The 24,874-nt window shown below is 41.7% G+C and overlaps 1 protein-coding gene across 6 annotated transcripts in view; it reads right to left on the bottom strand.

The window, feature by feature from the left end:
- Positions 1-24,874, bottom strand: part of RBMS3 (RNA binding motif single stranded interacting protein 3) — a 728,945-nt gene that overhangs the window by 673,422 nt on the left and 30,649 nt on the right. Inside the window, exons 2-3 of one of the 6 annotated variants that reach the window (XM_075083289.1) lie at positions 12,404-12,441; positions 9,918-10,034 (exon numbers count right to left, since the gene is read on the bottom strand). The exons of 4 other annotated variants lie outside the window; for them this stretch is intronic. In XM_075083289.1, the coding sequence (XP_074939390.1) occupies positions 9,918-9,920 (3 nt within the window). In that variant the 5' untranslated portion in view covers positions 9,921-10,034; positions 12,404-12,441. The remainder of the gene's footprint in view (positions 1-9,917; positions 10,035-12,403; positions 12,442-24,874) is intronic. One more of the 6 variants, XM_075083290.1, reaches the window with a different exon arrangement.

The raw sequence follows: 24,874 nt of genomic DNA, 5'->3' as shown, positions 1-24,874 counted from the left end.
GATACATTGCCTTTGTGCCTGTATATATGCCATTCACAGCAATTGTTTTAAATTAGAACTTCATTTTACTGTAAGCCTACTGATAGCAGAGGGTTTTAGAACCCCCAAGCATTTATCTTTCTATCTGAAGGACTCCTGCATGTAGGTCACCGTTAGAAACAGCTAGTTTTGAAGGGGCAAAGGGCAAGGTATGCTAAATATTACTGATTTCTGTTTGTCCAGCACACTTCATGTTCCCTCCCCCTCTGCAAATCCTGTCTTTCTGTACACTCTGGACAAACGGAACATCCATTACTGTCATCCCAATTTCTGTCAACAGCAAACTTCAATACAGGCCTGCTGCCACTGGAGTCGATGAGAGCACTGCTTTAATAGGACTAGCACCAGTCGTGCTGCTGACACAGCCTCATGGCAAAGATCAGCCTGCCCTTACACCACTTCAAGTTAAATCCTAGTCCCTTCAAACCCTTGCCTTAGTGACAATCACTATGGAGAAAGGAAGGCATGAACTCTGGGTATTTCCTCCATCTTGGGTTTTTTTTCTGTTTTTTTTTCAACAAAAGCAAAACAGCCAGCCCATGAACTTCCCTCTAGAACAGGGTGTACTCAACTCATATGCTTCAGTCTCAACAGCAAACAGCCCGTGTTGCTAGGCTTAATTGCTGTCTGGCAGCTCGAACCACGCAAACTTCTCCAGCAGTTTTCAGTTGCTGCAATCCCACAGCTCACTGAAAAAAACATCAGAGTCCATTCTCCCTCCTGCATTTTGGACATCCCTTGTCCTGAACATTTTTCTATGCCGTTTACACTGTCAACAATTGTCAAGTCCACACAAATACTGGTATGTTTGACTACAACTCCACTCGGACCGCACTGCAGGAAAGTAATATGTTTGGAACAGGATTCATCTCACCTAACTTACTTTATTTCAAAGTTAGGGCATGTATCCTAGGCTAGCCAGCTAACTCCCATTATAATCAGTGAGAGCACAAGCAGAAGAAGATTCATTTAATTCCAACTCAGGCTTCTAAATTAAGTGCAATGAATTTACCTCCTTAACTCCTTGACTGTAGAGGGAACACAGAGAATTAGCTCAGGCTAGTTTCTTCCTTTTTTAGATCTGGTTAAGCAGCAGCTACATGATCTGAGCTCCATGCAATAGTGTCAGATCCCAGTGGGAATCTGATTGGCATATATACTCCAAAAGATTTCAAATAGCTTCTTAGTGGCTCCCTGTTTATCCAAAACACCGTATGTTCGGTAACTTCCAACCAACCTCTAAGAAGTCTAGCTGAGGTGTTCAAATTTCTTAATCTGTTCCTCTTAGAAACAGGAAAATATGTTTTATGAGATAATACAGAAGAGTCCATCTTTTCAGACAACAATCAGCAATACTTTGTTTCATGTTCAGTTTCAGACGTGCACAGGAAAAGAGTACTTTTCCCATACTTTTCAATGTATGATTTTTTCTGCATGATTTTTTTCATTAGGCTTTCAAATCTGGATGTAATTTTTATTTTTGCAGCCAGCTGAACATACAAATAATACTATAATTGGTTTTGGCATTCAACAGAAGAAATGGAGTCTCAGGTACTTTGGGGTTCTATTATCAAAAGACATTTTAGTTACAATTTTTTAAAACGTATTAAAAATTAATATGCAAGAAACTATAGGGGCATGCTAAATCTTCCAGACATGTGAACAAATTAAAGATTTAGTGGGTGAAACTCTGGAATGCTGACAACTGCAAGCTAGACTTCTGTAATGTACTAGTAGCATGGTTAGCAGCCTGCAACCCAAATGTCTTATAATCTTTATGTGAACCATCAATGTATGCCTTTAAACTTACACCACTATTATGCCATTGGATTTTTTTTTTTAAACTTACCAAAGTTTACTTTATTTTCCTGGGCAAATTCAACACTAACTCAAAACATTGGCCTGGGGTTGTTTGAAGAAACAGGTGTATATAGAAAAGAAACTAACATCAAGCTTAGGCATTCACGCAGGGTAAAATAGATTTAAGTTGCATGTTGAGATGCTGGAAGGGGGAAGTATCAGGAAGAGTAATTAAGAATAAAATACAGCAAAAAGCCATGCAACCCTTTATCTTATGCCCTCTTTAACCATCTGCTTTTCCTTCAACCTCCTCATGGTCAGATTTTCTTGTGTGTAACATACATATTAACTACTTTCATGCTCCATGTACAAATAGTACCAGCTTGTACTAATTTCTAGCAGGGTAAATGCTGAGACACAGGTGTTATCAAAAAATGGATAAAGGAAGACTTCCTTCAGAGCCTTGTCATGGAGAAAGAGAAACCAGATGTTACACTTTTTTTTTCTCCCACTGCTACTCTATTATTGTACCCTCTGGCTTAGGAAGTTCCGGAATCTAGGAAAGTATAAGGACAAGGTATGAACTTAAGCTCAGCAAGATACCCACTACTTCACAGTGGTGGAGACAGGCATGGGCAGCCTGGACTTTCATTCTGACCTGTTTCTGGCCGTTCTCACTTTACTAATTCCCACTGGATGAAACAGACCCACCAGCCTACAAAATCAGGCAGCCCTGGGACCAGCCTTGGCATAAGACATGCTCAAAACCAGTCTAAAGTAATTTTTATTCCCAGCAGAAACCTATGCCAAGACCCTGTCTTTTTGAAATCTCTACTATAACATTTCATGGCCATTCCAAAAGACACCGCTGCTTAGAGAATGTAGTTATAAAATACTATCCCATAAACTCCTAAAACTATTCGGGGACTATAAAATCGCTACAGCAACTCCCTTTTGTATTACTCACTAAAAATAAAGGAGAGGAAGAGTAACAGAAATTCAAACTTCTTGCAGGAAGGACAGCGAATACGTATTTGATGGTAATTAACTCCACCTCTTTGTTACCTTCTGATTTTTGAAGGTGTCACTCTAAGTGATAATTACTGAAAAGTAAATTTTAGCCATTTTTAAAAGGCAGAAAATTTGCTTCTGAGTAAGAAAGCTAAATTGCTTTTCTTAAAACGAGATATTCAAAAAGTCTTACAATAAGTATATCCTGACAGAAATAACTGCCTTTAAGACCTAGAAATTCTACTTTCTTTTCATGTTTATACGGTGATATCCTATTCCCACAAAAGCCAATGGAAATTCTGACATCCATTTCAATGGTGGCAGAATTTGACTCCCTGAGTTGAATGAAATTTATTAGATTTTCATGTTAAATGCAGAGGAAAATCCTGCTCAGATTTCCTGCTAATCCAGATTCAGAGTTTCTGCATGGCTAAAGCAAGAGAGTTGGTAACCTCAGATCTTTTCTAAACTGTTCCGAAATGACCCAGTTTCCCACATTCTTTTGAATACTAAATCTTTGAAGCCTGTGATGTAGGGAGGAACCGCTATGTTGACTTTGAGTTTCACTCAGTATTCTGACTGCAGTCTTTGTAAGTCTGCAAGGATTTACATTCATTGTCTCTCCAGAGTCACTTGCAAAATGATTTCTAAAAATTTTCTCTTTCAACTACTATTTGACACTGTCTAATACAGGAACAAGGAATTCCTGGCCCAAGGGCCAGATACAATCTGCAACTTAATTTCATGCAGACTGCAGCCAAATGAGTTTGCATGCATGTGTATTTATTACTGGATAAAAAACAAAGGCACTTATTAACATGTGACTTGGCAAATGTCTCTGAGAGACCTAGCTGGTCATTCTCAAGGAAAGGGTCTCTGTCCCAGATCTCATAAATTGCAACTCAACATTACAGCTACCAGGCAAGCAAGACAGAAATACAATATTGCAGAATAGCACACAACACAAAAATGCAGTATTCCAATGCCGTGCTGGTACAAAGGGCACCATTAGCAGACAGAGAGGTTACTCAGTACTGGCAGCTTCACTTCAGTCAACAGCAAAGATGGGGAGGGAGGGGAAAAGAGGGAAGAAATTATTCTACCTTAACCATCAGAGTCCAGAGAAGACCTGGGGACTGCCAGGAACAAAACCATCCAACCAACCAACCAACCAACCATCAGTATCCTTTTGCTTTCAAACTGAGCATTTGATACAGAAACTGAGGAGGCAAAATTAATATAAGACTCCACAAGGTCATTTCTACAAAGTTCTTTTTTTAAGCAGGACTGTACGTTGATATCAAGCAATGTTAGAAGTGAATGCAATAGATTAAGAGGGAAAAAAATGTTCAGAACTGTAGGAAGCTGCTCACATCCTACTGTTACTTGATCTTAACCATCTCATATCCATCTAGGTTATTGCTGTTTCCTGCTATCTGTCACTGATAAATGACTGTTCATGCAGTAAGAGCCACTGTCATGCAATAGTTGTACTCTAGTGGACATTTCAAGGCTCCTTGGGCTGGGAGGTGGGGGGAAGGAAGGAAGGGAGGAAGAGGTGAAGAGAAAAGGTGGAGAGGCAAATGAGAGAGAGGAAAATGTAATGCGTTTACATTGTCACCCTTCATAAATCTTGATCATGTCTTCAACAAGATCTAGAAAAATCACAATTTCACTCCAGGACAGGGATGTTCATTACCCGAGTTCAAACTGTATGAAAAATTACTGTGGGAAAATCATTCACAATTGATTTACGGCTAAATTGAGGGAAGTGGAAGTGCCATGGCCAATCCACTGCCTTCAAAGTATCTTCCCATCTTGCACCCACTCTAAAAGCTTTGCACAAAGCTGCTTCTATCATTTGCGTACCCAAACACAAGGCATTAACCCAGCACATCCCATTAATCATTCCAGCCACCTAGAAATGAAAGCAGCAATAAAATGGAGAAAGGGGGAAAAATGAATAATTTAGTAATTGATTTCTATCTGGAAAAATATACCATTCTAAAATAAATACTTCTTTCTTTACAAGCCTGAGAGAGTCCTTAACAATATTTATATTAAAAATTCTAATAGATTTATTCATGTTTCTTCTTGAAAAAAAAAGGAAAAATCTTTCTGTCAGAGGGAAGACTCAGGCTTCAGAATTTTCATTCATCTTATTTTTTAAAAAAAATCTAATTTCTTGAGAACTGTTCAGAACAAGCTAAACAGAGGGAAGGGTCTGTATGACAGATCTTTTCTGAGATCAGCTGTTCAATGTCTCCATATACTTCAAATCAATAAAATGGGCACATGGATGTTTAGATTAATATCTGTGTTCCAAGAAGTGCAAAAGTATCTAAGGCCATGCATTAGTTCCTATGTTTTCCAGCAAGTTTATCATCAACAGACACGTTACTTTAGAGCTGCATCATGCCTCTGGGAAAATTTAACTCGTGCGCTGCCATGGCACAAGAAACGTGTGGACATAGAGCAGCAGCAGAATATTTGGGAAAGGGAAAGGAAGGGAAAAATTATGACTCTGCTTCAAAGAACAACCTCTCAAAGCAGCAGCCATCTTTCTGATACTGTGACGGGAACCAGGACCCACTAGGGAAAGAGCCATCTGTGTACAACCCTGAAAGAAGGAGGTCATGAAAGACACTGGAAAAAAAACCCTGTGTTATTCTCCTTTGTACCCTACTGAGCAATCCCTTATCACGGTTCACTATAAATTCATTCGTGCGTGCACACAAACACCCCGCCCCCCACATTGTTTCATACACACCTGAGTAAGTGGCTTTAGGCCAGCTAATCAAGCAATTAAATGCATTGGTTTTTTTCCAAAGCACACAAACTAGAATCATGAGATATTACATATTAGAAAAGGCATTTTAAAGTTGCACAGTAGCTGAATGACACTATAACAGCACAAGCACTAGACACCTCTATCAAAGGCTTTTTTTTTTTAAATGAGCACAGTACACTGAATTATTAACTCCCCTTACAGAACATAAACAGGATTTCAGAAAAGGGACAAATCAGGAAAAATTCAAGTAACAGTCTGAAAACTGGAGCATGAAGTAACTAAGTAACAATCCCTCCGAAGAGGCACATTTGCCAGGAGCAAGGCTTTTGTAGGACTGCAGCTTCACCCCTCTTAAAATCTTAAAGTTGAGTTTATGACATGAAGACTGAACTGTTAATATCACCTCTCCAATTAGTCATACTTAGTATCTTTTTGGACAACTGCATGCCCCTGTGGACCTATGCTACAGGATAGAAGAGAGTAAGCTCCTGACCTCTCATTGACAACATAATCAGTATCCTCCATAATTGTACCACTTCTCCTCTGTCTTCTAAGGCTAAATTTTTGGTGCCTTCTCTGGCAGGAGTTTTCCCAGACTCTTGAATGTTCCTGCCACCCTTTTCCCAATCCCCCTATTTCAGCCGTGTCCTTTTTGAGCTCAGGATGCAAACATTGCACACTGTGTTCTAGCTGAGACCACAGGCACAGCTTTATACAAAAGGCTGTATAATACCCTCCCAGTTACTCAATTTCTTAGCAGTCTTGAATGATATGCAGCTTAATATCACCGTTGGTTTTTGACTGTGGTTGTAATTTGAGCAAGTGTCCCCACTGATCTCTCAGCTCTTCTGGATCCAGCAGGACTAACTGTTTGCACTTGGTCTTGCTTTATTTGCTGCTGATCTTTCTTTATCCGGCACTGTTCTGCCCACTTGGTGGAAAACTTTACAATTCTCTGAAGGTATTCATAGTTCTTACGGCTCCCGAACAGACTATGTAAGTGTTTCCACTACAGATTTTGCAACTTTATGACTCCAGCCCTCTCTCAATACCAGCAACAAATGGGTTAACAACAGCAATCTTAATTAATCTGCAGATGTCCAAAGCCCAACTTTGGTCTCTTTCTACCCCAGCAGATTAGCCTAACCCTCTGCTTTTCCTCTTCTCGCCAGCTTTCAGCCATAACAGTATTTTTGCCTGTCACTCCACAACATTGGAGTTTCTGTAATCTTTTGTCCAGAGCTTTGTCGAAGACCTGTCACTCACAGCATTTTGTTTCCAATTACTCATGACTTCTCCAACACATTCTCTGTGCTAGGAGACCACTGAAACACCAGATTGCATTGAAAAAAAAAAAAAAAAAAAAAAGAATGCCCATGGACTACATCATGCCATAATCTCTCTGGTACTTTACTATTGTTTTCAAATGAGGATTCCGAGTTGGTTGCCAAGTCCAGATGTAGAGCGTTACTTAAATACATCACTGAATTAACTAACTACGCCTGTAACAGATTCACAGCTGAAGCTCTGTTTTCAGCAGAATTTATAGAAGAGATGCAAGCCTCAGATTGCTGCTAAACCCAGCCACAAATTGAAATCCTCTGGCATATGGGACCGATTGGTCTAACAGGGGTTTGCTGCTGGAACACTGAAGTGCATGCTCACAGCCGTTCGCCAAACCATTTCCTCTCACAGGGCTTTGCTAACTCCAGTATTGCCCTGCTCTCCTTTGCAGATTTGCCGTGCACCCATGCATATTTACTAGTGTTTCTGTGTTACTTCTGGGATTCAGAATGGGTCCTGCTATTCTAGAAGCCCTTCAAGGGCTCCTCTTGCCCCAAAGACCTCCAGAATTTGAATTCCCTTCCCCAAGGAAAGCAATGGCCAGGCCCAGCTGCCATGCAGGAATTCAAGATTTTGATAAGGAATGGGAACTGGAAATCCAGGAAGGATAGGAAAAATGTGCAGGACACAGTGTCTTCCATGATCTCTGCTGCACTAAGGAGGCAGCTTTGTCAAGCAGTTTTATTTAATCCTTCTACCCTGAGGAAAGGTCACCTGGATGCTGTGTACCTTTGAGGATGATCGCTAGGAAAGAACAAGCCAGAGGAATCCCACTGGCTCAACCAGCATTTGGGAAGAAGGAAAGAGAGGAAGAAAGAAAACCTAGTGTGTATGATATGGTCCAACTTCACTTCCATCATCTTGGAAGGGGAGTCCGAAACCACTGAAACCATACCAGAGGCCAGTATGACAGCAGGGTTATTGTAAATGATAGCCATAATAAAAAATGCAATTCAATTACAAGGATGCACTGGTGTTATTACACTTTAGAAATTAAATTCCAGCACTGAAAAAATCACAGGCATAGACATACTCTGAAATCTGTCAGACAGCTCTCACAACAACAGCATTGCTTCTGTGGGGCAAAGTCCTTCCTTGCCTGAAATCAGAGTCTCCCTCCTTCCCAGTTTCAGCAGCCACAGGACTAGGACCTTGGCATCTTTGTCCCATGCGAACATTCACACGCGGTCAGTGGGAAGAACTGCAGCCGCTCTCCCCTGGATCCCTGTTCTGCACCTTGTGGTTCAGGAGTTTGCAACGTTATTGAATGTCTCATTACTGAGCCAAATACCACCACACTGATTGAAACGCAGCTCAAAAGTAACATCTCTTGTTTATTTACCCCAAAGTATACAGCACACAGAGCAAAAGGACAACAACAAACCCTATGTGTGTGCTTCCCCTTCTCCATCACAGCTGCATTTCATGATGTCATACACCCCAGAGTCACCATCTCTGGGTTGGGAACGTAGCTCTGCTCCCGGCATGCTCCCCATTTGCCAGTCAGTTCAACAAGATGGGTCCTGAGTAACTCTCCTCCTTCCTTACAGCAGCATCTTTAAGGCTTTAATATTCTGTTTGATCTGTTTGATGCTGTGGGAGGAGTAAGTGATTTTCTGTCTGGCTTATTAGCTAGGTAGGGAATGCTCCCCAATATTCCATAGCGTTTCCTTTAGATCTCTTATCCATGCCATTGTTCTGCCTTTTTTTTTTTTTTTTTTGTAAGACTCTTCTGTTTAACTTTACACATTCAGGCAAATGGATATAATGCAAATAATCTGAGAGCCAACATTATTTATAACGTTACTGCACATAACACCCTCATTCTCCCCACCAGCCTTTTACTCTATAAAAATATACAAGAGTAAACAGGCACTCCATAAAAAGAAACCCAGGCATCCAGTGTTAAAACTGAACAGCTAAGAACTCAGCAGCAGCAAATATAACCTCACCTCCTTGTGAATAATGCGTCGCTATTTAGTCTGGTTACATGATGACGCAACATACTGCAAATACTATGTTGTGGTATCAGCTTTTCTCTACAATCTTCAATACCAGTCTAGAAGATTATGTATGTGGAGGCCAAACAACCCATTCGAAGGATTGAAAGAAAGCAAATACGTTTGAAAAATAAGAGTGTTATAAAAAAAATTATACAAATCAGAATGACAATGCTGAAGAATAGGCAGTGTAATGTGAAAAAAAAGACACATACTTCAAAAGGCAGGATGTCACTGCACATGAAAGGAAAGAAAAGAAAAAAGTAATTATTTTAGCTGAACAGCTTTGCCCAACTTTCTGCCGAGACCTTGTGAGCAGAGAAGGTTCACATCAGTTGTCTTTGCAGCTTCTTTGGAAGTACCGATAAAGGGGTAACAGCGTGACTTAAAATAGAAACATCTAATGCTCAAGTCTCCTGCTCACCACAGATGAGGCATATCCCTGGTTAACAACGTGGGCTTCATCTTTGTGGAGACTCAGGGTATTTTCAGAGCGCTTGGCCAAAAGTCCCAGCAACCCTGCCACCAGGCTGAGAAGTGAAGAGGCACCCATCTGCTTGTTTTGTATTGTCTCATGAAGAAAATCTTTAGAATAATTTTACAGGGAAGCTTTTAGAGAAAATAAAAATATTTATTTTTTTCCTCTACTGAGGTTTCTGGGTTCGTGCTGACATTTGACTGAGCAGTTATTTAGCATGCTGTACACCATATTTCACTTACAACAACAGTGGATACAGTAAAGTTCCCTTTTTCCCCAGATGAAAATAAGGTATATTTTTCATGGAAATTTACATTTTTTTTTCAAGGGTTTTTCTTCTTTTTTTTAAAGGCTCAAATGAGGGAAAATATGTTTGGAAAGGAGGATCTATGGTGAGAGTGACACTGAGTCTGGAGGTACAAAACATGTTTCTATGATACGTTAAATATCCTACCATGGTCAAACAGACACACACAATAACATTTATATGTGCAAAGGATCCACAGCCATAGGTCTGCCACCTCCTCTAGAATTTGCTTTAGCAGCAGATTTCATAGTCATCACCAGGCACCTGTAAGACAAAAGAATAAGGAACAAGTGTTAGCAGAGAGACTCTGCTCCCCTCCATAACTTGTTGCTCAACAGAATTTGCAAGAATCTTTAAAATCTATCAACAAGGACGACTAATTCATCTTCCTGTCCTGCACCACTCTGTGATCAGCAGACAAATGAGAACTGGTTTATCTGCGATCTAGGTGTACCGCAGGGGCAGCAGGGCTATCCAGGAAGACACCCATCAGTACCCAAACCTATAAAAGATTGAGGAAGCGAAGTGGCATCACACCTGTCACCCACGTTCAGCAAGGCCACCCTCCATTCAGCACAAAGTGTTTCTACCCTGCTACAGGAGGGTGTTTCTGCCCACCTGTGCAATGGTGCCAATAGGATGTAGCATTATGTTTTGGGATTATGCTACTCATGTTAACAGCACAATGGGAAAAGGTAAGACAGCGAGCGTGCATTTGTAATACACCGCCTAGCTCACCGAAAGGAGCAGTAAAACCTTTTAAACAGACGCAACAGCAAAAACAATTAAGGAAACTCCTTCAGTTCAGAGCTACCTGGGGCGAGCACATGAACTGGCATACAAGCTGCCTGGAGGCCCTGGAGAGCAGTTGCTGAATTAGCAAGGATTGGAATGACTAATTGGCGATTGTTTATCAAATAATACACTAGCAATTCCACTGTACGCTAAGGGGGAGGGAAGAATAAAGCTATTTCAGGTGCCACAACTGTGAACTTTGCATATTTCTGAGATATGTAAGACATATTCTTCAACTCTTTTAAGTGTCCATATGTAGACTAGACAGAGGCTGGCAGGAGGCACATTTATAAGTGCTTTTATTTCAAGAGCCTCTGCTAGTTCAAAGGACTCAAACATAAACAGTTGTCTAAAAAAAATTATAGATGTGTTTTGGAGAGAAGAAGGAGAATTTATCACTTTTGAGGTGGGAGGAAGGGATGGCAAATACGGTGCTAAGTAATATAAAGCCTTCTCCTTCCTTGCCAGCCCCTTGTCCCCAAACACACAAAACCAAGAGCCTACTCTGCTATGCTCTCTCAATACGCCTGGCACGTACCTCCTTCTTTCTCCCCTTCTCTCCCTCTCCCTCCCTCTCTCTCTCTCCATAAAGGGGCATGAAATGAGAAATTTTAGCAAGGTTTCTTTACAGAAGAGAGGCTTGGCTTCAAGCCCAGTATACAGATGTGGGAGGGAGTCTTCAAAGACAGGCTCCCCCCGTGCTGCCCAAGAAAGTGGTACTTCTCACAGTCCAGAAGCAAGGCTTTCTGGGACTCACTGTGTCAAGCCCCACCAGTACCACCTAGTCCTTCAGAGACAATAAATGCCCAAGGAGGAAAAAACATCTGCGTGATACTGTCTTGCACTTTGCTCAGCTTGAACTTTAGGCAAAAAGTGGCTACATGTTGAGAGGGATGGCTAAAAAATAACAACTGAAAACAACCAAAACCAAACCCCAAAAAAACCTGTGGCATCCCTGGATTTGGTGTTTACATTTTACATACCATGTCCAGTCGTATGAATTAGCCAATTCATACTGAGTATTATTTGTTGTCTTTAGCTTCAGATAGATTATTTCTTTTCAGCAAGTCCTTGTAGACTCTTGTAATGGTTTATTGGTATAATTATACAAGCATAGACAATTTACACTAGCAAAAAAAGCATTTTGCAGGTACAGTTTTACATCATTTCTGTGAGCAAATTAAGTTGTCCAAGAAAAAAAAATCCTTTTTTTCCCCTGGTGTAACTTCATATGTACTAGGGCTTTTGCTAGCATAGCAATGATGGCAAAAATATAATAAATCCCTTCCTGACGCAGCTGTGCCAGCAAGACTAAAGCCTTCATCTCAATGAGATTGTACTACTTCATATTTCAGCAACATTTATATTACAGGCTTTTCCCCTCACGGCACAGTGCATCCTCCCCAGTTGCCTGGCTTTGTCTTGCTTCCTGCCCATACTCTGGTAACCATGGCTCTGCTAGGCAATCTTTACAGTATCAAGTATGCAACTGTATGCTCACTAAGACCATTTAAAAGGTGTTTATTATATATAGTTTAAAAAAAATATATATCTCCACCATGCAGACAGGCATTCCACAATTTCTGCTGGGCCCTCAGCCCCAGCTTACGGCCAACGCTAACCCACTTCTTGGTATTGCGGTAGTAAACACTGTCCCACATGGTTGCAATGTATGTTTGCTTTAGTTATGTCTTTCCCTCCTGTTTTAAAATGCACAACATAAATCAAATGGATCTAGTTTCCACAGCCATACTTCCACTTTGAACATATCAGGAGGTAAACAAAACAGCCAGCTCTTAACTGACTCTTTTTTCTGTAATTAAGAGGGAATTCCTTACCATGCCCAATGAAATCCAAAATGTTTCAGTGCAGATGCCTGAAAGAGAGAAAAGAGTCTTTAAAAGACAGTCTTTTGCTCAATGAAAGTCTAACTCTGAAAAAACTATTGCCAGCATAATTCTATAGGTTGAGTTAAATAAATAAATACTTATCTGATTAATTGTTGCCTGGAATCCTTTTGTGCTTGTATCTCTTGAGTTAGAGGCCATATTAAAAAAAGTGCCCAGGAGATTTGAAATCTGAGGACAACCTAAAGCTTGATTCTAAGAAGGCTCAATGCACCAGTACTTTCCCATGGCGTGGGTGAGACAGGTTTAGTCATCAGGTGTGACAGAGAGCAGTCTGTTGCAATCCAACATTACGTGGAGAGCCAACTAGAAAGCAACAAATTTAGCACATACACTGCACACATTACAATACCCTCAAAGAAAAGAAAATCAGGTGTTTCAATACACAGGTTTTATTCAGGTCAGCTGCATTTCAGTCTCTCTGAAAAGCAACAGCAAATGCCTGGATTCAAAGATGTTCACAATTTGGAGATTATCGCCAGACATCAACATCACTGTTATTCACATGTGGGTGACATACTAACGTACTATGTATAGCTATTAAGACAAAAAGACCCTCCAAAAAATATTAAAATATCTTTGCAAATTAGGACTTCACCCAGGACACATTTTCGTTCATCTCAGCCTTTTCTTTTTTTACATTCTTCTGCCTCTCTCTTCTGCAAGGGCACTTACTGAAATCCTTCCACAAAAGCTCAAACTGATTTTTAAGGGCAGGAGCTTCTTTTGTCACATGTTTAAACAATACCCTGGCCCAAGGTGGGTCTAATTACACAGGAATAGCCAGACAGGATCAGCTCAGAGATTTAGCAAGTCAAGCGTCCTAACAAGCTCACAACTTACACTTTCTCCTCCTCGGGCAAGTGCAGACAGCTGCAGACCCCCGTCCCAACCTCCCAACCGCTGGGCCTCCCCAGGCCCCAGCAACCTCTGGTGAGGGTTTTCCCTGAACCAGAACTGCATTTTTGCATAGAATAGCCCCTGGGAGAGTTTTCTTTAAGGGGTATGCCCAAACACCACTTTCAGCATGGGAACTTTCGGCATCTACAACATCCCAGGGCAATTTCAGAGATAAAAGAAGTCCTTTGTACTCGTTTTAAAATTGTCACCTAACCATTCACTTGCGGCTGCTTGGTTCCCACTGTATGGGAGAGTGAATAGTCATTTTCTATTTGCTTTCTGTATGACACTTTTGATAGACCTTTGACTTCTTCCTGCTCAGACAGGAGGTTGAAAATCCCGAAGTGTTAAGTTGTTTTCCATATGGGAGTCACTCCACATTTTTTATCAACATTTCCTGTATCTTCTCCCCTTCTCCTGCATCCTTTCTAAAATGAGGGAACAAGGATACAATATTCAAGTGTGCCATTCATTTATACTGTAGCATAAAGATCTTCCTTTTTGTTTCATGATTCCTTCACCAATAATTCCTAGCATTCAGGGTTTTTTCCCTTTTCTTATTCTTACTGCACATTCAGCAGACATTTTTATACAATTATTATAACCCAAGGTTTCTTCCCAAGGGATAATTTAGATTCCACCACTGTGTATTTCAATTTAGGATTGTTTTTCCTCCTCTGCAGTATTCTATATTCATCAACATTGAATTTTAGCTGCCAAATCGCCCTTCAGTCTCTCTGCATTGTGAGACCTTTCTGCGGTCCCCTCGTACATCCTCACCTCAGCTATCTGGCCTGACCTGGTATCATCAGGAGGCTTCTTTGTCTCATTCTCCATCTCTTTCAGGGTGATGCTGAACAGAACCAGCCTCAATAGAAAAACTTCTCTGGTCACTCCATCCCTTTTTTAAAAGCTGGCCACTTTTTCCCTAACCTTTATTTCCTAAAATGAAACTATTATTAATCCATGTAAGGACCTTGCCCCTCATCCCATGGCAGCTTGATTTCATGAAAAGTTTTTGAAAAGGTATACATAAAAAAAAAAGAAAAACCAATTTGTTTATTTCATGATAACAAAACCACAAACATTCTGAAGCTCAAAAACCTCTGCTACTGTCCAATCCTTCTTTACAGCAACTCTTATCCTTCACATACCAAGCTTTTAGCTTCTTAAAATACCAGCACACGTCATCTATACCCTGGAACAACTTCTCCCCAGCCACAGCAGCTACCCCCTCTGTGGGGAATGCGCCCCTCACCTTTGAAGAGGGCTTTTCTCACCATGCTTTCTTTAATCACAGTGATCTGCCTAAATAGGAGGGGTCTTCCAGTCCCTTGGGATTACCAGCAGTTATGGGCTGCAAATGCCTCATTCCTTCCAGGACCATTAAGCCAAGGTATGTAGTAGGAGACACCAGCTCTGCAGATCTTTTCTGTAGAGCCCATCTGGAAAGACTTTTTTCCTGTTCCTTCTTATTTTAGAAAAGCTGCAGCTCTTCTCTCTCATTCTCAGCCTTCTTGTACACATGCATAGGTTGAACGGTGCATGTTCTTACACTGACTGAGCTATATTTTCAATGACATGTTTACACAAACCCTCTGGTTTTGAATGTCATTCAAACAACACAATGCCACATATGGTTTCCCAGTGTTCAAGAGCAGCTCAAAAGTCCCAATTTAGACTCTGAGGCCCACCAAATAAAAAGGAATGTGATGCATATGTTCCCAGATCTAACTCGGCAAATGTAGGCTGGAGGAAGAGAAAAACATCAACCCTGGTTACTTAATATTACAGTAGATGAAAAAGTATAATCTTCTAACTAAAAATAATTGCCTCAAATATAATGCCAATAACCTTTTGGGGACCAGAGCTGGCAAGTACCTATGAGAGTAATCAAGGAGGCAATTCTTACTGTATGCATGTACTTTAACTACAGAAACCCAATATAAGAATTTTAATTCAAATTATTTGGATAAAACTGGCTACCCTGAATCAGCAAACAAAATGCACGGGTATGGCAAAGTACAAAAACAAAAGAACTGCAAGTTTCAGACAGCAATCCAACCTCAGCCAAGCACAGCTCCAGGATCACTACGACAACACAAGGGCGATGGCTGTGCTACAACAGGGAGCTTCTTTAGGAACAGGATTTCTGCGACGTTAAGTACGGGCCCATGGCACACACCAGCCCTGAGGAGGCTGGATGGTCCTTGAAGTGCAATGCTGTGGACAGAAAGGTGTCCACTCAGGACCTGCATGACCCTTTTACCAAGGTACTGCAACAGAAGCAGTAAATAATTGCTCTTAAGCAATAAAGAGTAAAAAAAAAAAAACTTTAAGAAAACAGATATTGGTAAGACTCTGAGTCTGCCTTCTCCAGCAGAGCTCTGCCCATTACAACCTTACAGCACAGAAGTAGCTGGTACTTTCTCTTCCCAGCAGACTACTCCAGTGACTGGTCAACACCAGAGTTAAAGGGTGCACTTACTCATTACACACACCCTCTAGATTTCCCCAGGGCACTCAGTGGAAACCCCAATCTTCCCTTTTCAAGGACCTAAACACTGTGGGAAGAGAGCAGTCAACCCCCTGCCAGCCTGGCCAGGACTGCACCCCCAGCAGCACACATTGCTTCCCTAGGCTAGGACGCAGTGCAGCAGGGAGCAGGGAGTGGATTCAACCCAGCTCATTCACTGTTTAAAAATTAATGGAAAATGCAGCCTCTCCAGCTGCAGATAAGTCACCCCAGAGACCTCTGGAAACTAATGTCAGCCCTCCAACTCCTGTTCCCATTACAGTGTTAATCTTCAAGGTTCATCCACACACTGGTAAATGCTTAAAGTGGCCTGTTAGCTCTACCAAAGGACTGATCTTCACTCAGATCACATACACAGAAGGGTAAATGCAACATACCAATACGCACATTCCACTATCAAAGAATGACTTAGAAGTGTCAGATTTTTAATATCACATACTTATTTACTGGCGCCGGCCTTAGTAGGCATATGTAACCTAATACTGTATTTTACTGATATTGCAGATGGTATAACCAATCTCCTAAACTCTCTACACTCTCAAAGGATTAGTATGATGTGTAGAGCAGTTTCAGCTTACAAAGCACTACTTTAGTGTGTAGGGTTATTGATTTAACTTAGAAATTCTGCTATATAGTGTAGTTTTACTGATTTACCTTTTACAGTAGTGTAAGAATATCTTTTCTCCCCTAAAAACTTTGACACAATTCATTATCCAATACAAAATATTGCTCCTGGTAGGATTGCAGGGCAGGCATTAAGTAATCAAAATTATGGACTTTTTGAAAAAATCTCTGTCATCCAGAGATCCTCCCTCCTTGCTCATGTCTTTTTGCTAAATAATCCTGGCATACTCCTTAAGCTTTCCAGAAATTTCTCAGAGAAGCACCCGCAGTTATATATCAGCATACCCCCTCCCTTCTTCCAGCCTCAAGCCTTTGAGTCAGATCTGGTTTGATATAGGGCAGATACTGACACAGATGAAAGAGTTTTCCCCCCATCTGGAATACTTCCCAAACATGCTGATACATATTCCTTCTTCTCAGCCATAGTAGTCATTCAAGCCTCTAGTCTCCTCAACTCTTGAATGCTGGAGGAATCTCCTGTGTGCCATCCCCAGTCCCAGCTCACACAGTTCCGGCACACACGGAAAGCTGCAGCTGAATAGTGCATACAAATGACAGCCATAAGATAACTCTGCAACATTGCTAAAAGCTTATTTTGAAAGCGCATTTTAAAAATAAGACCAAACCCCAGAACCACTGCCAATGGCATTCTTTTCTAGCTTTTCTTCATGACCAACTGTCTTTGCAGCCATGCAACATTAACTCCTACCTTCTGCCCTGCACCACACCTTTCATCACTGCTCATGCAAGTATATTCTGTTAACTATTCTATATGTTTAAATCATCCTTGATTCTGCTATGCTAATCACTCCCCGCTGCCTCTATCTTTAATTTCTCAGCTATTAAACATGATAGGGAAAGTGCCTCAATTTTACCTTATGATGACTTCACATGGCACAGACGATTATCAAAAAGAACCTTGGAGTCTAATGTCAGTAGTTACACTTTCCCCCCTTTTTTCTTTGCAGATGTAGAGTTACAGAGATAGCTAAATCTGTCAAAAAGCTCACCTAGTCTGTATCCTGAAGTATAACAACTCACTACATTCCATGAATTATAGTCTTTAAACTGTTTTAATCCAAAACGTATTAGCCCATTGCCAGTAGCCAGTGATATGACAACATTTGACTGTAGTAAGGGCATAGACTTAGAAATCAATTGCTGTACATCTGTTGATTCACATCAACTGGCCACATGTATATTTTTTTTGGCCTATGGCAAATGTAGGATAATTCACATTAGCTTAAAAAAAGTCTTGCCTCAAGGAAAGAATGCCATACGGTTCTATCCCTCTCCAACACCACAAAGAAATAGACAGTAACAGGTAAGAATTACACACAGGCATTACCTTAGTCTCAGATATTTTATCTTGTTTTACAGTGTTTCCACACCTTCACACTTTAAGATAACACTACCATAATATCTGGACACTCCCAAACTCTTAGTGTACTCAGAAAAATATATTTAAGTTTATACCTAAACCTCTATTCTGCTAAGGTAAATAAAGCACTGTGATTTCAAAAGGTACATATATCATAGACAAACTGGTCTAGCAACCAAAACCTTCTCTCACACGAAATGATAAATTGTGCCATTTCAGCAGCTATTTAGACCTCACTGTCTGAACTCACTCTGACCCGAAACATACCCATTCCTTCATTACTCCGAGCTTTGTGCCATGTGCGGCATCAAACAACTTATCTTCTTCCTGCTTACAACACCTCCAGCAATAGTTTTCTTTTCAAAGAAAAAAAAAAAAAAAGAGGGGTCAGATTATTTAAAACGGACTGATGTTTATGAAGTTAAAACAAAAACAGAACAGCACACCCAATGCTGCTCTGTATTTTTCAGCTGCACAACATCCTGCTGTGGCCTCAGCCAGCTGGGCTCTGTGACCCTCTGAGTGATCCCTTGAGTGTGCTCCCATTTTATCAAGCAATGAACTCTCCGGCCCCAAAGCCAGCAAGAAGTTTGTACGGACTTCAGCTGGGAACAGGAACTGGCTCAATCAAAGAAACCTTGAGCTAAATAAAGCAGCAAGAAAAGGCACATGAGGGAGGTGCAGGGTGTCAGCTCGGAGTATCATGGAGCACACCTCTGCCTGTTGCCGAGGTTACTTGATACTTCCCCACATAAAATTTTATTTTCAGTTGCCAATAACTGCAAAATTTTGACTCCCTTGAGTGGGAATCTGGGGTGCAAATGCATTGAATATGTGCTGCAGCCTGATTCGGGGTGGAGGAAAAGGTTTCTAGACATAATATTATAGGCAGTTTTGAGAGAGGTTACAGGGAAAGGTGTGGAGGGGGAAAGCTCTTTTCCAAAAAAGGCTGCCTACTACCTCTCTGCTTGGGGTCCAACAATAAATGTGACACATCAGAAATTTGCCCTTTGTGTTAGGAATGTGTCTAAACTAAAACCTACCTGAATTTGGACAAGGTGTAAGTCCTCAAACAGAACAGAAAAACTCCAGTCCAAAAACTGACAGTAGATTCGACTTTTAGCTGTTTTAGCTGATAAGCTGCTTAGGCAATTTCCACCATTCCCTCAAAGCTCCCAGCCAAGCAGGTTTGCTCCAGCCTGGGGCTGAGTGGGACTTCCCTTGGAACTGCAATTCCAGCATGCTGAATGCTGCCAGATCCAGACCTCTAAAACAAAAGCGTGGATACCTTCTTCTCCCATCAGTGTGTTCCCAGCCCACATCCCCTGTTTGGTCCAGGGAACATGGAAGAGAAAGTTTTCAGAACCAAACACAGTAGGGACAACAGTGTTGGGCCTGCAAAGTTTAGGGAGGAATAGAGGGGGACAAAGTATGTAGGTGGGGAAACACTTCCCTAAGCTCCTAACTGGCCTGGAGAGGCTGAAATAGGAATAGATGAGAAATGGGATCTGAGAGTCAGGGAGACTGAGATCATTCACAAGCCTGGCACTGAAATCTGGCAAAGAAAACCATGGCAAGGAGCCAATATGGTGTGGAGAAGTGGGCGCATGTCACAGCTCTGATGATCTTGGATGCAGAAGAAATGCTGAGACTATGTCCAAGGGGTACCAGTTGGCTGAGGTATCTTTGGAAAGGAGCTCAGGCCTGAGGTTCAGTGGGAACAAAACAACATGGCAGAAAATGCCAAAGTCCAAGCAGAGACAGATCAGTAGAAAATCCATGATCAGGGCACTGTGTGGCTGAGCCAAAAATGGAGATTTCTGTCAAATATCTGCAAAGTGAATTGTAAAGCAGATTGATGCTCCTTCATGCCAGCCTGAGGGGAAGATGCTTGGTGGCCACCAGTTACTCCAATAGCCCAAGTGGCCCGCTCAGTGTGGTGGACAGAAGAGCTGCACTCTGTCCAACGACTCACATAGGTGCACGTTTCACAACACATCATTAATTTGGTTTTTGTAAAAAGTGAGTTGGCTGAGGGCAACTTCTTCCCTTGTGCCTCTCACATCCCCTGCTCCATTCATTTAGATTTATTTTAAAAGACTAGATTTGGTTACCTACAGCTGGACCCATCTCTCTGGTGCCTCCCCCTGTACTCATCTACCTTCACTTGAAGGGCAAAGAGAGTTAGGAAATCCTGTTGTCTTTCACTTGCTGGGAAATGCGCATGTTGCCCTTGCATAAAGTCCTTGCACTGTGGAGGAGATGAGAAAAGGGATATTTTACATGCTTGAGAAATAGTTATGGCCATATTTAACAGTACAGCCTCCCTCCCCTCAAAGAGATTTTTAATCCTAGTATCATACAAGATGATCACTTGCACACTAAGGTAAAAGCTGATCTGAGCAGCCTCATTGACTTAGGACAGCATTCCTTCTCATGAATGAGCACAGTCAGTATTGTTCTGGGTTCGTTCAGGAACTTATTTAAAACATAGCTATTTCAAGTTTTGCATGGCACTTTCCATCAGTTACTTAAAAAAAACTTTGCTAAATAAAATCTGTAAGTATCATTACATATGAGAAAAACAGAGGCCCAAGAGAATTTATCCCAGGTCCCCAGGCAACCTGGGTGGTGAGTTGGAAGAGAAAAGCAGTGCAGCACATAACCTCCTGCAGCACAAGCCACCTGTATGGGAACAAAAAACCCAGATCCAAGATTATTTAGTTCATGGTGACACTTGCCCTTCACTAAAAGGGCTGAAAAAAGTCTTGATCACTGTGTTCATGAACTCGCACGAAACTTTCCGGTACAAAGCACAAAGTAAATCTGGCATATCTGGAAACATGACCCTGCCTCACCTGCTGCTCTGAGAACTACCAGGTCATTTGTTTCCTGAAAGGATCACTTCATTCAGACCCCAGCACTATTTCCTTCCCAGTGCTACGCTGGTCGAATGGCTGACAAAGAGCAAGACAGTTCTTGCTAAATCTGTAGTATCTCAGATGTTTGGTCACCGCCAGGGGAGGTTCTTGCATTTCCATTACTCCTCCCTCCCCCTTCAGATGTTGCTTCTTGATATTTGCTGTTCAGCACGGATGCACTGTTTGTTGCACAGGGGCTGGGCCAACACAAGCCATTTTGCCTGGCAGTTTGAAGAAAAATGTTAGAATTCCTTTTACAGAAGAACAAACATTGACTCATGTTAGGAAATATCACTGTGCGATGCGCTATTTTGCAAGACCACCATGGTTGTGCTGCCTCACTCTGATCAGCCACATTAATATTTGAATACTGAATGACAACAGTTGAAGATTAATTCCAGTAAGTTATTCACGCCTGGAGGTTCCGATTTCCAAGCAAAAACATGTGGGCTAGGCTATGGCATTTCACCACAGCCTCAAGGAAAGTGCAGTGGGAAATCACCCAGCCCCAAGAGGGTCAGAATAGCTCATACCTTTGTAAAATAATCCCTCTTCCTGCTACCCTGTATCCAGGACACTTCACCCCAGGAGCTGACATGCCAGGGGCCTTTTCTTGCTCCCAGCCAGCACTACCAGACAGTATGTTTACAAAAAGGGGTGTGGACATATTCAACCTTGTATCCCCTTTGGAGAAAGATGCATCTTTTTTTTACCCAGAGAAGCAAAAAAGGCCATTGTCAGACAAGCATTCCTTGCGAGACCAGGATGTGTTTCCGTGACTGGTCAAGCTGCGACCACTTTGGCCATCCACATTTATTTCACTTCCACGCTCCTTACATAAGGGTCCTGAAGCCAAGAAGGACTTGAGAACATGACAGGGTGAGAAGAGATACTGTCAAAACAAAAGCGTGAAGACCTATGCGGTGAAGAGTCTCTCAAGAATGCTTTCTCCCACAAGGACAAACTGTTTTCCTTGGATTGGTGCTGATGCACATGGAGCATGAAATTGATGCCCAGGAGCCTTACTGGAAAGCCAGTGCAGAGAGGTTCAGCCAGTAAGCACCTGACCCTCTGCAGAAGAGCCAAAGAGAGCCTGCCCTGCACTGCTAATTCTCTCCTATGGCGTGAGGAATAGAAACAGCAGTGAGATTATTTGAAGTATCACTTTTTTTTTCCCCCTGAAATCACCATTATACACAAATTTTTCTTCTACCTTTTTTTTTTAAATAAGGCAGGTAAAGTAGCCTACTTCTCAGAAGCGCCTAGCAACCCCAGCTCAACCACAGCGACATCTGAGGGCGTACCTTCAGTGCAATAGTCCACTGAAGACAGGACTAGAAGATATTACTTGCTGATTCCCACCTTTGAAATGGAAGTTCAGAACTACCAAAAAGAAAATCTCTCTACTATTATATTCACTACTACCGAACCGCTACGCAGAAACCACCAAGACTTCCACCCGATCAGGTCTTATACACATGAATCCAGTGACTATTGCCTGGCTATCTTGAAATACCCTGCCTGACATCTCTACATGACAAGTAACAGAATATGGAAATATTGGGTACATATTAATTATGCAAAGGGGTACAGATTGAATTCTTTAATATGCCGAACACTAGTTTAACATTTGAACCCATGTTTATGCTAGCCAGAAGTTCATACAGAAATCACCTTGAAACATGTGGCTTTCAGTTTCCAAACAGGGACAAACTACAATAAAGCAACTATTAAAAGTAGCTGCAAGTTCTCTACTGGTTGGCGCTCAAAATCAGAAAGGTTTTTAAAATAACTGATAAGAGTGTGAGAAGTTTTCTTAGGCTAAATATAAATAGTACAAAACATTGATCTTCTAGGCTGTCTGGGAAAAAAAAATCCAAACAAATTTAAAATCCTCTCCTTCTCCTTCCTTCTATGACCTGGGCAGAGACAGAAGGCATTTACAATGATGTGTAGTAAAGTCAATTTTTTCCATTGCTTTGCAGTCACGTACGCCTCTGTAAAATGGACAGAAAAACGCTGCCAGTGGAAAGACACAGAGAATTTCTGGTCGGTGCCTTTTATCCTGGGCTATTTTACAGCAGCATGGGAATGAAACAGGCTCACTCTACTGTCATGGATCATTACAAAAGTCCAGGTCAACAAAGATCAGGCTCCTTGTCTAAACTGTCAGTCGTGACCCTGATGCCGGGATTACTTCTTTCAGTCTCAGGCCTCTCCTCTTTCCTCTCCCTTTCTGCTAAGGACATACCGAGCAGCAGCAGCCGAGATTCACCTTCGCTGTCTGTCTCCCTCGGGACTGAGGGGCCAGGGGCCTTGCTTACATGATGCCAGGCTACCCAGCAGTGCCCAGCACCGTGAGGATTTGTGGGGTTGCAGATACCCCTGCCTCCGAAATACACAGCACTACGCTGGCAAGAGACTGCTGGAAGTGATTCAGTGCTGCTGTCTGTTGAGATTACAGGAATTTGTGTTTGGGTTGTGTCTGCTGGCTGCCACAACCGCTCCAAAGATTTCCACTGGGTTTAAAAAGCACCCCTTTCACATTTATTAGCCAGCAGCTGAGGTTATTGCAGCAAACTATCCATGTTGTAAAGACAGTTTTATGCAGCTACAAGTTATTCAAGATCACCAACACCTCCAGGATCAAGAAAAAAAAAGGAAAAAATCCTTAAACCCCCAAACCAGAAAACCATCTTCACCTTTATGATGGCCATTTTAGCGGCTCCATTTTTAAAGCAGCAAGCTCAGGATTTCAGCCTGATACAGACAGTGTTGAGACAACAGGTTTGCTCCAAATTCAATATAACTAATATTTTTCAGAGGAGGGAAAAGGTTCAGAATATAGAGCAGGTCAAGTAAAAGGATTGTGCAAAATTGAAAACACCTGCAAGGTGGGGCACATATGGAAGATGTGCTGATTATTAAGGAGTAGACAGAAAGAAAAAGGGGCTTGGATCATGGCTGGAGTAAAGAGATGTCTACTGCCATGAGCCGGCACCAAGTCTGTGAAACCTGCTACAGCCACATTCCAAAGCATTAGCTGGGGCTGGGCTTAGTCTTCACAGCTTTGCTGAGAAGGGCACAGGAACTTGCTAGAACGAGATCTCAGTACTTTCCCATTTCATCTCAGTCCTTCCCAGTTTTCAACCTACACCTCCTGGTAAAGAGGAAGGTCAGCTATGAACAGGCATTTGGCGAAGTGTGGATAGTTGTCCTGCTCAGGCTTCCTCTAGCCCAAACTAAAGCAGGGCAGAGACGTCATCACTCTGAGCAGGTTGTGAAAAAAATACTGAAAAAAATAAAAAAAATAAAAGGAAAAAAAAAAAGATGTATTTAAACTACAAGGGGGAAGGCAGAGAGCTAACTTAATGAGTTGGGATTTTTTCCACTAAAATTTTGCATAAGAATCAGTTACTGGAGGAGCTAGTGAGATCGGGAAAATTCAGGAAGAACTGCTGAAAAGATCCAGTTTTACAGCCCCTCTTCCATAGTTTTGGGGGTTTTTTTAAATAAAATTTGCTCGAATAAAATATTAAATATTAGATATAATAAGCTGTTGAAAAATAATGTGTTAAACATCTGCAAAAAGCTCTGTAACAGTGTCCTTCCAGACACACACTCCAGGGCCAGCCAGGAGCTGGCTGTGACAATTCTGATGCTTCCAGACGGGGCAGGAGGGGGGCAGACAGCAGTAACTCGCTCAGGATAGCTTTCAACGTTACTCACTTTTTCTACGTAACAATCTCAAGAAGAAAACCTAGCTCCGTTCCTCTTTTACTGCTGTATATAGGGTTTCTCCCCTCTATGCCCAAATGCAGTCCCCCAGCACGTTTAGGTCCTGATCCTAGCTGCCCACATGTGTAATCAAGTCCCCTGATAGTCAATAAAGGCATGAATTAATAAATAGGTAATTAGGCCTAAGTATTTTCATGATCCAATTCTACCCTAGCTCTTGCTGCATTAATCCATGCGCACATGGCCTTAAAGCGTAGGTGATTAACACTGCCTGAAGACAGACATACTGCTTCCGTACTTCA

The sequence above is a fragment of the Phalacrocorax aristotelis genome, chromosome 2 (genome assembly GCF_949628215.1).
Source record: "Phalacrocorax aristotelis chromosome 2, bGulAri2.1, whole genome shotgun sequence".
NCBI lineage: Eukaryota > Metazoa > Chordata > Aves > Suliformes > Phalacrocoracidae > Phalacrocorax > Phalacrocorax aristotelis.
The sequence above is the reverse complement of the archived record's forward strand: the minus strand, read 5'-3'. Positions and strand labels throughout refer to the sequence as shown.